General features: G+C 37.4%; 1 protein-coding gene across 4 annotated transcripts in view; it reads left to right on the top strand.

The window, feature by feature from the left end:
- The window catches only part of phkb (phosphorylase kinase, beta), an 80,517-nt gene that overhangs the window by 49,947 nt on the left and 12,239 nt on the right, over nt 1–18,331 (top strand). For all 4 annotated transcript variants that reach the window (XM_051898480.1, XM_051898479.1, XM_051898477.1 and 1 more), the window contains 3 exons: nt 7,562–7,617; nt 9,763–9,856; nt 15,634–15,717. In XM_051898480.1, coding sequence (XP_051754440.1) covers nt 7,562–7,617; nt 9,763–9,856; nt 15,634–15,717 — 234 coding nt within the window. The remainder of the gene's footprint in view (nt 1–7,561; nt 7,618–9,762; nt 9,857–15,633; nt 15,718–18,331) is intronic.

Below are 18,331 nucleotides of genomic sequence, written 5' to 3' on the forward strand. Positions count from 1 at the left end.
ACTGCTGTTTGTTTGCGTGATGTGTGCATGTGCAGAACTGTGTGTTTGTGGATTGGATGTAGCCATATGAAGTGTCAGTTTATGTTTGTTTATGTATTACGGCCTGTCTTTGAGCATCTCTCTGCATTATTTATGTAAGTACTCATGCACTACATGATTGAATATGATTGCCAGTTTGTGTTTATGCATAAGTTGTTCTCAGTCTACACTTGTCCTCCTAACATCTCCCATACTTTGTCCCCAATATGAAAGCAGATCTTCATTCTGAACCATGTCCTTGCTCAGAGATTAGACAGGCCTTTTTTCCTGATTGATGGATGTACCCTGTTTCAACAAAGCACAGATGGAGCTCAGTTTAAATTTAGAAACGATTGTTCAGCAGAGCAGCCAAGGTGCAGGAAGCAGCCTCATCTTTTTGCCTTTTAAACACCGAGAACAGCTTTTGAAATGCTTCCCTCGCTCACATACACAAGCTCAGGGAAAGAGACCTTTTTGCAGTTACTTAGCTTTGAAGACGCTATATTTCTCTGATTCATATTTAATTTAATGCTTTAAGACAAATGTATTCCATTTCAGTCCCATTGTTTTTGTTGGCTGTGCTCAACAACTGTCTTTTAATATGAAAACACAGGATGTTACTGCGGTGCGTTTTTTAGGAAGTGATTGTTTGGGGTTTGAGTTGAGGACTATGGGGATTGGACGCAACTCGTTCCACATGGAATCTCCTGTCTGCACGTCTTTTTCTCTGGGCTGAGTCACTTCATAAACACCCTGAGGGATTTCTAGAACACACCACAAATAAACATACCACAAACGGTGAAGAGATATCAGTGGCCATGTGACATACACAGATGTCCAAGAATGTCAGTCTGTCTGTCTGTCCGTCTGTAGCTGAAACTGTAGAGCACAGCACTAGCAATGCCAAGGACTGACAAAATGTGTATCTAGTCACTTTAGATAAAAGCGTCTGGTAAATGGATCTATCCATCATTTGTTTGTTTGTTCTTTCTTTGAATTTTAATTAATTTCATTTCCACTTACCTTCAAATTTGAATTGCAATTCTGCATCCTATTGGCTACCTCAACTGAAATTCAGGAACCGGAATTTAAAAGACATTCTCTATTCTCTGTTCTGAATGCAGCACAACCCTGGCACATGCACACTTACTATGTTACTTAAATTCATAATAGAAATCCACATAGGCGTGTATGCAAGTAGGTGCACATTTACACACATGCACACATCTTACGTTTGAGGGGGAACTAATTCACCCTGTACTTGTTGAGGTTGCCCTTCCTGGTTGAAATTAGTCTTTATACATGTAAGTGTGTGTGTGTGTGTGTGTGTGTGTGTACGTATGTATGTGTATGTAAGCATAAGCAAAATCCTGAAAATATTCATGAAACATTTCCAGTGGCCATCACTACACTTGCATACTCAGACACATGAACATATCACTCTGAAGCACCTCAATTGTCCATCTTCATGGTGAGAGACACAAACAAAACACTTCACAGTGCAGGAGAGAGCGATGATGGGTTGAAAATATTAAAGAGAGAGAGCAAAAGAAGGGCTGTACTTTTGGGCAGGCAACGGAGGGATTCTGTGCTGACGGCCGTGCGGAAACATATTTGTTGCTGGAGCTGAAAGTCGTTTCTCAAATGTCTGTGGAGTGGTGACAGATGTGTTGTATGTTTATCACCGACAGCCGGCAGACGTGATGAATGTGGCAAGATATCACTTATGTGTCACTCACTCACTTATTATAACTCCAGACTTTATAGTACAAGAATCCAAATCCAGTGTCATTCTGACGCTGTAACGTTTGGAGTGTATTTCACTGGAAAAATATCTTGGAATATACCTTTCCATGTCATCTCCTAATAAGTAATGTTGATCAAGCATTGTTTAGCAGCCAACTAGACAAAATAAACAAAATTATGCTGTATTAGGCTGTGAAATCTGAAAACACAAAGGCTTTATGGGGAAAGTCCAGAAGCTTGCCTCTGTTTGGTTGTGTCTGCCTTGTTTAACTGTAAGGAATGTAGTAGTTCGTCTTTTTTCAGTGGTTGTTAGAAGCGATTATGTGGTTGTAGAACATGTTCAGGATAGTTCACCCAAAAATGAAAATTCTGTCATTAATTACCCAAAACCCATAAGTCTTTTATTCACAGTAAGATTTTCGTAACAGACAAATGACGTGAAAAACGGGCTGAATTTTTATGCCGAACATTTGTGTTGGTGTGAACAGGTCTTAAGACCCAAACCAATACCAGACCCCAACAAGATCAATACCCGAATCAGGACCTGTCAGTTCAAGAACGAGTCAGTCCATTTTAATAAAGTAAAATATTGATAATACTGAATTTTTGACACAGAAGGTCATCTAAACCTTAAGTTTTTTTATTGTGCTTTGTTGATGTTTGATGATTATTAGATAGGGAGCCTGTGAAATGAATTACAAAAAGTGTCAATGTTAGCTTTGTTTCATTTTCTTTCATATTACTCTAGTGACTGTGTGTTTTATCAGAGGCTTAAAAACACAGTCCCATTCTGTTTCTGAAACCGCTCTGCACAGACTTTCCTTTGGAGCAGCTCTACAGGTATTAGTAATCAGCCTCCTTATCTCCTTTCACTCCACACACTGCATCTTTATGGGAATTACATCACATACAGCACCACTGACAAGCACAAGACTCCTGAGGCTTTCACCTGCCTCGCTTTAATATAAATTGATTTTTTTTCTTCTTCTTGTCATAAGGATTGCCGACTAGATCTAATATATTTGTGGTCCTTCTAGAGAGGGGTGATGTGTATCAAATTCACAGCAAGCCTTTGTTCACAATTACACTCCCACCTTCTTCAAAGTCCAATCCCCAACCTTTTCAATTTCTTTAAGGTGATTGTGGCCAACCTTGCACTGTTGCATAGGGAGCCCCTCACTCTATTATAAGATTTGGAATGGAGTTGAAAAAGTAAGCACTTTTTCTGTTCTACTTGGGAGAGAGTTTTTTTGTAAATACAGTGGGGTCCAAAAATCTGAGGCCAATGCTTAAATTTTACAATTTCATTAAACATTTATCAGAATTTTATATCTAATTGTTTATTTATAACTGCTTGCTTATTGTATATTTGCTATGTTTATTTCTTGTTTTAAATAAGATTTTGATTTTCAGTATGGTGTCATGACTTTAGAATAATTTTTGTCTCTCCATTTCTTAGCTTGCTTTATAAACTGAAATATGCAAACCTAAAATGAGAGAAGATCCCAAACTTACCAGCTGCAGGGTTTAACACTGAAAACTATCTCACTGCATCAACAAAGAGACTTCTTCAAATTTTGATCCTTAAAGGAACATTAGACATCCTAAAGAGCAGCAGTTCACATCGGTTAATGTTTTTGCCTTTTGGCAGAACAAACTGCAGTGGGAATGTGGATCTGCCTGATCTCTTTTGTCCACATCATATCTCTAAGAGACAGTCCATTAGGTTTGCATTGATTTATCACATAAATGGTTTTAAGGAAAAGGGGATTATTTCAGGCTGTCCGATTATAATAGAATCTTTAGTTACTTCAAATTTGCATTGAGAATAGAACAGAATCATTACAGCTAAAATAAGTTTGCAATAATTTATCATAAGAATGGTGTAGCATGTATGTTATGTTTTAGTTTAATTTTCACCCTGTTTGCTCTGTTCCCGTTCTCCTTAGTTCCTAGTTAGGGTACGTTTACACGACAACGATGTACTAAAAAACGGAAAAGTTTTTCCTTTGTACAGATGACAGCGTTATTAAAACTATCCCCGTTCACACGGATTTGCGAAAATTACTAAAAAGACTACTTACGCGCCTGCGCCTGTGCATACACATTCTTTTACAGGGCTCACGCGCCAAACGTGCATGCCTTTTTTTTTACAGTTTACTGCACTTTGATATTCGTCTTATTATTTCCCTATAGTGGCTAATAAATCATAAGTCTCACACGTTTACAGAAAACGCTGAAAAATAAGGTTGATAGACTAAACACGTAATACGCATGTGCATGACGTCACCATTTTCACAGATTCACATTTTTGCAGTTTACACAGAGATGACAACAGTAGCGTTTTCAAAAACGTACACTTTGAAACCCGTTTTCAAAAGTTTGCATTTTCAGGCCACCAAAATGCCATTGTTGTGTAAATGAACAGCCAAAACGCATTAAAAAAATTCAGTTTTTAGTTGAAAACGGTGTCGTGTAAACAGCCCCTTAGTTTCAGTTTGTTAATTAGTTTCCGTAGTTCCTGATTTCACGCACCTGTTTTGTTTCACTTTTGATTACGCTCTCTGAGTATATAAGTTTCATTTGTCCGATTATTGTTTGTGCCAAGTGGTTGTTACTCTAATTCTCCTGCGTGTTCTTCTTGATTATTAAAAGACTGTTTCATTTGACTACTCCTTCGTCGTGCGCTTCCTTGATACAGCAACACACCGTTACAAATGGATCTAGGAAAATGGCTTATTTGAGGTTGTCAAAATAGAACATTAAATTTACTGCCATATGAGCGATGCTGGTGTTGTGCAGAATGTTGTGTTGTGGTGTGTAGCTGCTACTCTCTGCAGAATCAGAAAGCGTTCTAATAACATGATATGTGAATTCTGTATTGCTATTACTGTTGCCTCAAATGCAATATACTGCATTTCATTAGTCTGTACTTTTACACCTTTGTGATACACTCAAAAGCTGTGGAGTTTTGCCATTAGTGATCCCATCTCAATTCCAGCAGCTCCAGACTCTGTGAAAACATCACTTAGCTGCCAGGGAGTTTTTTCAAGTGCTCTTTACATCAGATATGAAATTTCCTCAGCACGCAGGAGCAGCTTACACCACAGTCAGTCTTAACCTAGATACTGTTAGAGTCTAAGCCTGTCAATGTATGACTGCGTTGAATTTGTGAAAGCACCAAATGTTCAAAAGATGCCATCCCATTATTAAAATTGCTTATCCACCCTCATAACTATACTATACCATACTGTATGGACTATACCATGTTACTATAGTATTATTTGAAGTTGGAGTGCTAGTAAATACTGATGAATATAAATATGGTAATCATACATAGATGTGGTATATATCAAAGCCGCGATATTCCCATCTGATACCACAGTACAATGCCTTATAGGTTTAATGTATTAAGGACTAATTTGTGCTTTTCTGCAGATACAGCATGATTGTGCTGAAAGTTGCAAGAGCCTTTGTCCTTATTTCTTCATTTTTTGTGACTGGTTGTTTCAGTCTTTAATTTATTCTGAAGTTGCAGAAGAAGACAGATTTGTCATAAGAGGTAAATACTGACTGTTTGATTCACCACAGGGCTCTTGGAGCCATATTATGAATAAAGATCATTTGACTAATTGGTAACGGAGACATTAATAAAGAGCATTTCTTATCACTTTCAGTCCTATTGAGCTGTTCATAGATTACTGACTGCTGCTTCATTACAGAGAGAGAGAGACCGCAGCAGTCTGCGGAGTGCAGAGGGGCTCCACTAGTATCACCAGTAGACTTGACTTGCAGGGATTTGTACGCCACCAACTGCCATCAGTCACATCACTTCCAATAAAACATCTCTTTATAGCATCACTACAAAGCCATAACTACACTGCTGTTAAAAAAAAAAAGCATATTTTATACCTCACATTTAAAAAAAAAAATGCACTTACAATGGACTTAAAGTTACAATAGACTTACATTGTACAAATGTACAGTATCTGACCCTTACACTTTCATTGTAATATATTTTATATTATTTACTGAAGCTGAAATTTGAGTCAAAATAATTTTTGTAGTGATCAACAACAGAACCAATAGAAAAAAGTGATTCTGTAGCTCATATGCCAAGGTCATGAGTTTGTTTGTGTCTGTTGTGTTCCCAGGGAATCAGATAAAAGTTTGCCCTAAATGCATTGTTAAAGCTGGACTACTACACAACTTTAGCACAGATTTTTACCCTGATTTGCAGCCTGTATGAGTCAACGATAGTTGCCGAAAGTCAGAGCCAGTCTGCAGATTTTGGACTGTTGGAGTTGACAGAAAATTGTGTAGTGTAGGATGAGCACAGTCAGAATATATAAAACATGTTTGACATTTTAAACCAATTTTACAAAACACAATGTTTTCATGTGTCATGCGTGTAAGGAGCTGCATATTTCTTTTGTGAGTTTGTTGTGTTCGGGACGACTTGATAGCCTTTAACTGTGTGATCCTCATTCGGCAAGTGTATGATTCCCAGCCTTTAGTCGCTTTAGACAAAAGCATCTGGCAAATGCGTACAGTAAATGTTAATGTTGATGGTTTTGCTATTGATTGTTTTGCAATTATGTTTGGTGTCACTAATGGTGCATAAATGACTGATTTAACCTTAATGTTTATATCTCTTTGAAGTTGTTTCAATGTTGTTCTTGGCGCAATGCAAGCTACTGCAGTTGTACTGCACCTTTACACTTTTAATAACATACCCAGACATTCACTTCCCATCCATCAAGGGCAGCTTGAACCTGCTTCCATACACCTGAACAAAATACCATCCTCCTCTGCAGTCCTCATACAGGGCAGAATTAGCATGAATAGTCTCTGTTGATCAGCCCTTATGATGACTCACTGCACTGCCTCCACAAAATGGCTGTGCCAATATGTCATTTAACCCAAAGCTGTGATTTGCCCTGTTCACCAAGCACTTATCGCCCCCATTTCAGGGGAAGCAAACAACAACACAGATGAGGCAAACAGCCTACATCACAAATATAAATCTTCCTTTCAGACTAATAGATGTCTATCCTGACGTATGATGCGTTTTAGCGCATTTGGAGGTGTGTTATTTACATATAAGCTGGTAAATATTATGGCTTTGGGAGTTGTAGCTGCAGGGGGTTGGTATGTGCTGTACGTTTTTGCAAGAGGAGTGCCTGCAAACCTCGGTTATCATTTGTTTGACCATAGCACCAAGCAGAATCGTAGAAATAACGATTGTTTTGAAACAAAGGGAAGCCCGCAAGTTGCGATCTTGAGAAAACGACAAATTAGCCATTAAGATCCTCTTGCAGTTTTGGAGTTGTGGCTGTGGAAGGTTTAAATGGATGCTGGGTGTCCTCTGTGTGTAGGCAGAGGGCTTTAGCAACTGATTGATATGACCCAACCTAAACCTTCAGCAATCAGCAGCTCATTATCTCAGCGAAATTACTACATCATCCAGCCCAAACGGCTGTAATGAGCTAGCATAAAGAATCAGGGCTCTGATCCACCATCATCTCCCTCATCTTTGTCTGCAGTCTCTCCTTTTCCCTCTCAATGAAGCTTGTTTTTCCCCTATTCCCTCCAGCCACCCAGTCATCGGTTATACTCAAACTGCTCTGACTTTTCATTCACTCTTAAGGTCTTTCTCTCTTTTCTTCATTTTTAGTGAAGTCACTCACTCCTGAACTCACAGACAATGGATTTTACACTCGGTGCCCTTGCCTTTGAGTCTTCTCCCTTGAGACACAAAGTTTTCTAATACGTCTTCTTTGTTTGTTTCCTGCAGGGTCCCATTGTGAACGATGTGGTCATTCATGTGGCCCTGGTAGCAGAAAGTCAAAGGTAAATACATTTCTCATGTCTCTCTCTCTTCGTCCTCTCGTCTAATTGATGTCTTCACATTAATTGTTGGGCTATTCTGTAGCCTTCATCTATCAGCACTATCATTTAAAGCTTTACTGGGAGGAGGGGGAGGTTAAAGAGGTCGTGTGGCCAGCTGGTCCCAGCCAGACACGCTCTGCAGTTCATTTAACATTGTTCACCCCAGTACTTAACCCATCTCTCCACTTCTTTACACGGCAAACCTTAATCAGGGTTACTTGTCCAACTCAACCATCAGTACCTTCATTTAAAGCAGCAAGTTCCACTTAACACCTCACCTTCCTTGCAAAGCTGAAATAATGTTGTTTAAATATTATAGTGTATGCTGGAGCAAAGGTTCTGGTTGCTTGTAAACATACATTTTCATTAAACCCCTTAGCATGTTAAGTGCCTGCAGACCACTCATTTATGTATTTACAGTCATGCAAGATTGTTTCCCCTTGGACCTTAATGGATACTTTACTTCAGCGCTTGATTACAAACCTTACATAACCACTTTATGATGCATGTTAACTATGTAAATATGAAAATTAAAGTATTTTAAATTACCACATAATTTACCAAAGATAAAATGGTGAAATGGACCCTTTTCACATTTCCGGGGTTCTCAGAAACAGAGTGGTGAACGGAACGGAAATAGTGGTGAACGGAAACTACAACAAATAAAATGGTTGTATTCTCATTTACTTCAATAGCAAAAGAAAAAATCCACAATAGGAAAAAATTATAGAGCGATTATGTTGGTCAGAAAAGAGAAATTTGCCATCACTCCCTCAGACGTTGTATTAGAAACATTTGTGCAGAAGCAATAATTAGTTTTCTATAATTTAATGCCAGGGTAATATAACACCTGGCATTAAATTGTGATATAATTGTACATTACGTTTTTAAATAGTAAAAAAAAAATAATTGTAAAAATAGTAAAAAAAAAAAAAAAAAAAGAAAGAAAGAAAAACTTTGTAAATCTAGCAAATGAATAACCGTGAAAACATGTTATCACAGTCTGTGGTCCAATAAACTTTATTTATTCTTCTTCACTAACCAATTAACATACCATTACATTAGCCTATTATTAACTTATTAGCCTGCTGGCCTAGCGTACCATGCAGTATACAGATTTCTTCAAGATGCAAAATAAAGTGGTGCAGGGATGATGTCAAAACCCAGAAGAATAATTCACCACTGGTTCCCTTGAGATTTTTCTATGGGTTTTTATTATGAGTAAAATAAGGTCTGTGGTACAACATAACTTGCTGATACTTGGACGTTTTGCTCTACAGCATAAATTACACACACACCCAAATTGAAAACACAAATTTTGAAGAGAAGTTAGATAAGAACATTTGGGTGTGAGTGTTTAGTTTATGTTGTAGAACAAACTGTTCAAGTATCGTCAAATTATGTTTACCACACACCTTATTTTACCCCATTATAAAAACTCATAGGAAAATTTTGAGGGAACCACTGGCAAATAAGTCTTCTGTATTCAGCATTTTAAATCATAAAAAAACTTTGAATCATGTTCATTATGGTAGTTATAATGTTACATTTATGAGATGTTTTGTATAATGCCAAATTAAAGACAAATTACATGTAAAAATGTGTAATGGTTAATAGTAAAAAATGTTCAATAGTTAATATTAAAGTTAATAGTTAATATTTTTTCTTTAACTAGAACCAGATATCACTATAATGTGACACAGGTGGTGATATCAAGGAAGATGTATATATACAGTAGTCAATATTTTAAGTGGATCAAAAAAGTTAATCAAAGTTGTCCTAAGAACTAAGTTGTCCTAAGAAGAAGGTTTTAGGACAACTTTGATGAAAGGTTTTAATCCACTTCAAATGTTGACTACTATATATATAATATATCTTCCTTGATATCACCACCTGTGTGCTCCCATATATATATATATAGAGAGAGAGAGAGAGAGAGAGAGAGAGAGAGAGAGAGAGAGAGAGAGAGCCTCTGTTGGCTTCTATAAGTTGTCATTATTTTTGCAATTCCTTTGATTCCACTAATGTTGCAGAAATGATACACGTTATCTTTAATAGATTCGTGTTTAATGTTTAAATCGTCTTTGTCTTGCTTGTGTCTTTCAGATTGCAGGTCTTCCTCAACACCTATGGCATTCAAACTCAGACCCCACAGCAGGTGGAGCCCATTCAGATCTGGCCTCAGAAAGAGCTGGTGAAGGTACCCCTATTTAATCAATCAAACTGACCAACAAACAAATCTTCCAGACTGATCAATTTCTGTGACAGTCGCTCCATTAGACCATTGGCCAGTTTATCAAGTAACCACTCAGTTTGGATTGACTGGCACATCACTCATGTCAGTCAATGAATTATTTTTGCATTCTCTTAAAGATTTACACCATGGTTTGAACCTCAATAGTGCACTATTCATTAAATTAGTTTGACAAAAAACTCTCAAAATAGCCTTTAATGTTTTCTCAGATATATAAATGTCCTTTGTTTGTAAACATGCTAGCAAAAATGTAATCCATAGTGACAATATATCAATAGAATGCAGCCTTTATTTTTCTGATCAACCTGGTCTAATCTGGCCATCTGATTATTAGATTATTATCTTTTGCAAAATGTTTTTTGTGCTCGTCCTGTCTGTAATCAAGGGAAGAGCACGGAGCAATATGTGCGAGAGTGTTTACGTGTTTGTTCTTCTGTCTGTGGGAGTGTGAGTGGGTGGTAAGGTTTTGTTGCCGGAACGTGCAATTTACTGCAGTTTGGTTTAAAAGCTGTTTGAAATCAGACACCCAACAGTATCTGCTTCCCTTGACTCTGTTCTATCTGCGGTCAGTTTCGTGCGCACACGTGTGTGTGTGTGTGTGTGTGTGTGTGTGTGTTTCTGTGTGTGTGTGTGTCTGTGTGTGTGTGTGTGTGTGTGTGTCTGGTGTGTGTGTGTGTGTGTGTGTGTGTGTGCCAGTGTGCATTAGAGGGAGTAATAGTTTGCTGAGTATGCCACTGTAAGAATGCTTGGAGCTCTTTGGATAGGGCAGCCAACTTTAGATCAGCTGCAGCTCCTTCGTCGCTGTCACCTTTCATGGTAAATGACACAATATCACGCTTGACTGATAATACACATTTGAATTCCTTGAATAATTCTTTTAAATAGGAGGAACAGCACTAGAACTGCAAACCCCCCCCCAAAAAAATAAATAAAAATAAATTTAAAAAAAGTTTTTTTTCTTTGCCAGTTCTTTATATCTTTTGCTGTAGTGTGTCAGTAGGAAATATCAGTTTACATTTCTAAACATTCCTTTTGCCATTAATTGTAATAATCCATTGAGAGTTTTGTATGCACAAGGAGTCTGACAACAGCCGTTATGCTCCAGGTTTCTTGGAGATGTTGCCACAGTTCTTCTGGATTTAGTCTGGCTCAGTTTTTTTCTACTTCTTCATGTAATCCCAGATGGACTCGATGATGGTGAGATCAGATCTCCCTGTGGAGCATACCGGCTGTTGTCAGACTCCTTGTGCATACAAAAAATCTCTCTGGATTATTACAATTACATTTATTTATATATATATATATATATATACACTTTTGATCAATTGAATGCATCCTTGAAAGTATTCATTCCTTTAAAGGGGACCTATTATGCCCCCTTTTACAAGATGTAAAATAAGTCTCTGATGTCCCCAGAGTGTGTATGTGAAGTTTTAGCTCAAAATACACCACAGATAATTTTTTATAGCATGTTAAAATTGCCACTTTTTGGGGTTGAGTAAAAATGCGCTGTTTCAGTGTTTGCCCTTTAAATGCAAAGGAGCTGCTGCACTCGTCCTAAGAGGGCGGAGCTTCAAGAGCTCGTTCTCCCCTGTCAGGATTCAGTCAGGACGCACTGCGAATATATGCTGCATGGAGATAGAACAGGTATAGTTTAGTTTAATTACGGTTATAACTTATATTGTCTTCTTGTTTTTATCCAATAAATTAGTACAAGCCAGTTTACCGATGAGTTTTATAATGTTTATTGTACTTCACACAAAAGATGAAGCGTCTGTTTTCTCTATAGAAAATCTCTGTAAGAGCATAATAAAACACAGTGCAAGTGTGCATTAAAATATTATCCATAAACTCTCTTTCTCTCCCTTGCATTATCATCAACATACACAGCGAAGTACACAGAAACACTCGTTACAACTAACAGTAAACAAATATATAAAGACCTTATGCCTTTTCGGGTGGTGCTTAATAAACTGGTAAACTTTATATCCGTAAATCAACTCAGATAGACTGTAATAAAGTGCTCTCACCTTCATTACTCTGGAGGCTGTATGTTTTGTATTGTCCCTTTGTATTGACATTGGTTCACAAAGCAGTCCAGTGTGAAATGATTCGCGCAGACATAAACGAATTTCGGTAGAGTTGAGGGAGCATTTTCTTCGAAACCAAAATGAATCCACCTCATCTTCAACGGCTCAGATTTCGGGAGTAAATGGAGAGAGCTATGTGGATTAATCCATCCAGCTACAGAACACCTAAAACGCTTGGGAGACATTCTCGTCAGTGCAGCAATGGCAGACTGTACAACTCGCTGTGAACTCGCTCAGGGCGGTTCTGTGTTAAAACGACCGTGTCTGTCAACATTCGTGGGCGGGGCCTGTGGCTAATGTGACGTCACATTGCCAGGGATCTAGAAACGGCTTGTTCAGAGACACTGCTTATGATTTATGGGGATTAAAAAAAAGGGAGTGGTTGGATTTTTATCATTATAGGGTGGTTGTGTACACACACTGCCAACACACATTTATGTCCAAACACCATGCAAAAGTGGAAAAATCTTACTGACCCCAAACTTTTGAACAGTAGTGTAGTTTAATTAATATTGATATCAATCTGTTAATCCTACATTAAGTCAATTCTACATTAAATAAATTATATTAATCCATAAATAAGTAAATCAAGCCAGCATCTATGGTCAACTTTTTGAGCAGCATGACTCAAAACTAAATGTGTCCAAATTCTGAATAAATTATACTCGGAAATCTTGCAACACAACAATACTAGAACACTCCAATCCTGCTATAATCAGTGAATCTTTCTTCCTGTGCAGACCATGCAGAGTCTTGAACACTCCCATTATAATCATCAAAGCCGTCTACACTTGCTTATTTACACTGTCTTCACCTTGTTGATTATATTGTTGATAGTAATCTCTCACTTGCAATGCATATTGGCTATTACTCAGACTGCGTGGCGAGTGGTGCAACCTGCAAATCAAAATCTTTCTGAATTACTGTCTAAGCCTTTCACTTTGCTTCTAAAGCTTCTTTTTGAGTGTCAGGTGATGTTTCTTCAGCACTCATTATTGTTTGCCACAATAAAGATGGATCAGACTGCTTATGCAAACTTGCTTATTAGGCCCAGTTGTCTTCACCAGTAGACTGTAAACTAATTTAAATGAATCTGATTTGCCATTGCAGAAATGTCTGTGATTTGGTTACAATGCTCAATTGATGCAAAAACACATTTTGACACAGTGGGAGTAGATCAAAATGGAAATCTCTCAACACTTTCCACAATTACGTATTTGTGGCAGCTGTAATTGTTTTTCAGTTTTTTATTTGATCAGTCGTGCAGCCCTAATGTACAGTCTTATCTTTTACAAATCCTTTTGCCTGATATTCTTGAACAATCATGTAAAATACAAGCGCAGATAAGAGAGCAGTTCATAGGTTGACATGCTGTTTCTAATTCAAGCGGCAAGGCTGCAGAAAGTGATACGAGCGTGAACGTCTTTATTGCAGAATCCTTCGTATTAAAGAGGTTTGTTTCAACATCAGCACACTGGCTTCGCTGCCCCTCTTGATGTGCTACAGGCTTAACATGCGTGACATTTGCAGGTTTCGTGTCAGGCATGTTGAGCTCCTGATTAGAGGAAGGGCACTCTCGATTCAGTTGTGTCTTCCCCTCATTGCTATTCTGCACACAAATTTTCCAAGGTACAGGGATCCGCAATGAGAGAAAAAGAGTTCTGGAGCATAAAGCTCTCTCGAAAATGTTCATTTTGACAACTGGATTTTGTCTAAATTAGCATCTATTTTCCTGTTTCAGTTGGATATGAGCTGGATTCTCCTCAGCAGGGGCTTATTGTTCGTTTTTTTTTTTTTTTTTTTTTTTTTTTGTCATGTTGTGCAGTACACTTTTGTATTGGAGTGTTATTCTGAGAATGTCAGACTGCAGGAGGTCAGAGAGAAATAGAGCTCCATCTAATGTCGTAAAGATGTCGGCACACGCTGACTTTGTACTCTCTGCACTGGAATATTATTACTGATGCAAGCGTCACTATATGCAGGGTGAGGGGTTTGATCTTAGATTTTAGGTTGCTACACTTCAGGAGAAGTGTATTATTACTTTTCTAAGCAATCAGTCTTGTGATTTCTACTTGGCAGACAATAAAATGAATGAAAAATCCCGTAGATTTAGATTGAAGGGCAAACCTGAGTAATGACGAGGCCATAGATCTCCAAGTGGGTGGACATTGGTGAAATAGGGTGGCAGGGAGGCAGGACTACAATTTCCAGTATGTACTGTGGCATGAATAAATCATGCAAATTACTGCTGTACTTTTTAGTGTTTTGCCCTGATATTGTATTTGTTGCCATTTTAAGTTGTGTGTCATGATGTGGACTGCAGCTTTGCCTTTAAATATGTGCTTAATGAGTGTCACTATCATAGTGGTTTATTCATTGGATGAAAAAGTTGAATCTCCTTGCACTGTTTTGCTCTGCAGAGACTCTTTACCCACAGTTCAACTTATACGTAATTGTTACTGTGAGAGGAATAATCCATCTAAAAGTGAGACTGAATTGCACAATGTGGACCAATTACAGTTTAAAAGTTTGGGGTCAGTACGATTTTTTTTTTTTTTTTTTTTTTTAAATAAATCAATAATTTTATTCAGCAAGAACACAATAAATTCTTCAGAAATTACAAAAAAATATATAATATTAAAAAAAAAAAATCTATTTCAAATAAATGCTGTTTTCAAACTTTTTGTTCATCATAGAATCCTGGGAAAAAAACACTTCCACACTTTTCATACTTTATTAAGCAGCACAACCATTTTCAACTAATAATAACAAGTTTCTTAAGCAAAATAAATGCAGCTTTGGTGACCATGAGATAATTTCAAAAACATTTAAATCCCAAATCTTTGAATGGTAGCATATCGGTTGACTTTGACTTTGATTTAAAATCTAGGCTGGAAAGTGAAAGGAACCAAGGAACCATGAACTATCACAAATGTACCCTTGAGTAAGGCACATAACACCAGGTTGCTCCAAGGATCCAGAGTCTCTAATAAGTGTACTGTAATTTGAGGTAGATAAAAGTATCAGCTAAATGATAAATTACTAATTAGTGTTACTGAAGAGAGCATCTTTCTTGAGGTCAGGAGGAAGTGTTGTGAAATGTTATGCTTAAATTATGACTTAATTGCTAAGATCTTGTCTTAATTGTTGGCATTAATAAGACCTTGTGAAAAATAGCACAGTGGTACACTGGACCAACTTAAAACTGCAAGGTAAACTGTCTTGTCTGGCTCATTCTGATTCTTCTTTGTCACACTATGTATGAGGGGATGTTAATGTTCACAGCAAAATGTGATCCTCGTGTTATACAGTTTTATTTGTTGATATCTTACTCAACACTTGCCATGCTGTAAAAAGTGCACCACTCAACAATCCCTGGAGTTTTCAGTGTGCGCCAGTCATACAAAAGCCTACACATATCCCATCATGATTGTTTTGTTGACCTTTTCTCCAGGGAAATAACCAGGCTTTCTTAATCAAATGCTGAACAAAACATGCATGTTATGAATTAAACCGCATGGTGCCTGTACTATAATGGCTCAGATAATACCTTTATGCACATAATGGACACGCACAGGCATTCTAGTCCTTAATGAGTGTGATATGTGTGTGTGTGTGTCTCTATTTTTCTAGGCATACCGCTTCCTTGCCATCAATAAGAAGCTCGGTTTGAGTGGGAGACCGGAGAGGCCTGTTGGCTGCATTGGCACTTGCAAGGTAAACAATGTTCTGTGTTCTGTCACAACCTCTCCTGACTGGAAATCCAAACATTTCCTTATTTACTTCAGCTCCTGCTCATTACAGTTCTTTGTGGTTAATCCGTATAATAACTCTTGCACAGTGCCTATGATAATTAAATATTAGTCCAACTCTCCTTTAAAGGAATAGTCATTATGTACTCAGCCTCATGTCATTACAAACTTGTATGGTGCAATTGTATCTCTAAGGACCTGTTTACACCTGGTATTAAGATGTTTTGGTTGATCGGATTACAAGTGGAAGAGGGAGACACATACCCGATTACACCTGGTGTTTAAAAAATCTGTCGGTAGCACTTTAGTTTAGGGTCCAGTTGTCACTAGTAACTAGTTGCTTAATAGCATGCATATTAATAGGAAATTGGCTGTTTATTAGTACTTATAAAGCACATATTAATGCCTTATTCTACTTAACCATATTCAACATCCCTTAATCCTACCCAATACCTAAACTTAACTACCTTACTAACTATTAATAATCAGCAATTAGGAGTTTGAGGCAAAAGTTGTAGTTAGTTCAAAAGGGTTAGTTCACCCAAAAATGAAAATAATGTCATTAATTACTCACCCTCATGCCGTTCCACACCCATAAGACCTTCGTTAATCTTCGGAACACAAATTAAGATATTTTTGTTGAAATCCGATGGCTCAGTGCATAGCCAGCAATGACATTTCCTCTCTCAAGATCCATTAATGTACTAAAAACATATTTAAATCAGTTCATGTGAGTACAGTGGTTCAATATTAATATTATAAAGCGACGAGAATATTTTTGGTGCGCCAAAAAAAACAAAATAACGACTTATATAGTGATGGCCGATTTCAAAACACTGCTTCAGGAAGCTTCGAAGCATTATGAATCAGCGTATCGAATCAGCGGTTCGGAGCGCCAAAGTCACGTGATTTCAGCAGGTTGGTGGTTTGACACGCGATCCGAATCATGATTCGACACAAAAGATTCATAACCCTCTGAAGCTTAATGAAGCAGTGTTTTGAAATCGGCCATCACTATATAAGTCGTTTTTTGGTGCACTAAAAATATTCTCGTCGCTTTATAATACTAATATTGAACCACTGTACTCACATGAACTGATTTAAATATGTTTTTAGTACATTAATGGATCTTGAGAGAGGAAATGTCATTGCTGGCTATGCAGGCCTCACTGAGCCATCGGATTTTAACAAAAATATCTTAATTTGCGTTCCGAAGATTAACGAAGGTCTTACGGGCATGGAATGGCATGAGGGTGAGTAATAATTGACATTATTTACATTTTTGGGTGAACTAACCCTTTAATAGTTAGTTAATAGTGAGAATTGGACCCTAATCTAAAGTGTGACCAATCCATCTCTTTTGTCCACTTTCAACCACGTCTATCCTGATTTCTTCAAGGGGAGGGTCTATGGGTGGGTAAATGTATGGGTTTTTCAGATCTTTTGATGTAATGGACGAAATAAGCTCATGCAATTTACATGCAGTATGAACGCGACTGGAGACTAAGAAAAACATACGGAGAGCAGCAGCTTTCATTTCTGCTCTAATAGCCACAAGATCATGCCGAACGAGGTGAGTGCGTGTTTAAAATCAGGAATTACGAGAGAACATTGTACTTGGTACATTTTTCGTCTTCAAACCAAACTTGGGTCTCCAGTCCACAAAGTTTAAATCCTGTATAGCTAGCGTGTAATGTTTACGCATTTTTGACTACCTCTGGAAGTGATTGAAAGTGAACAAGCTCAAAACATTTTATACCCCTTTTACACCTATACTTAGGTGTCATCCACTTGTGATCTGATTGACTAAAACGCATCTTAATACCAGGTGTAAACAGATCTTTTCCATACTGCAACAGTTCATAGTGACTACGTCTGCTAATCTTCAAAAATGACAAAATACCCACCAAAAACACTATAAAAATCATCTATTAGACTTGTGCACTATATTCTAAGCCATATGATGGCTGTGTGTGAGGAACAGACTGAAATTTAAGTTGGTATTGACTGATAATCTTGCTCTAGTGAGCTGTTCTTTTCACAGAACCAGATAATACGATTTACTTTTTGAACTGAACGATTCATTCATGTATCTGACTTATCTGTTCACATGTATCTGTTCACAAATGATCTGGAATTAACATATTACTAAGAGAGAAGATTAATGACTTAAATTTCAGTCTGGTTTTTTTTTTTTTTTTTTTCAAAAAGCCATCGTATGGCTTGAGAGGGCTTGGAAAATAGCACTCAATTTATATATTGAGTACTTTTATGGGTATTTTTTTTTTTTTTTTTTTAACCTTAACAGACTTAAAATGTCAAATGGATTTGTAACTGCATGAGGGTAAATGATGACAGAAATTTTGTTTTTAGGTGAACTATCCCTTTAACTTCACACAAACTTAATTTATGTCAAGAGGTGTAGATGATTGATTATAAGTCTGTTCTGTTCCAAAACTGCTGAGCTTCACTGCCTACAGGCAGTTTAAGCATGATGACATTTGGGGAAGATAAAAATAGGTGCTCCAGAGTAATGATCTTCTGTATTTATTGGAGAATTGATTGTGTTTAGTACGACA

This window comes from Ctenopharyngodon idella, chromosome 7 (assembly GCF_019924925.1).
Source record: "Ctenopharyngodon idella isolate HZGC_01 chromosome 7, HZGC01, whole genome shotgun sequence".
Taxonomy (NCBI): Eukaryota; Metazoa; Chordata; class Actinopteri; order Cypriniformes; family Xenocyprididae; genus Ctenopharyngodon; species Ctenopharyngodon idella.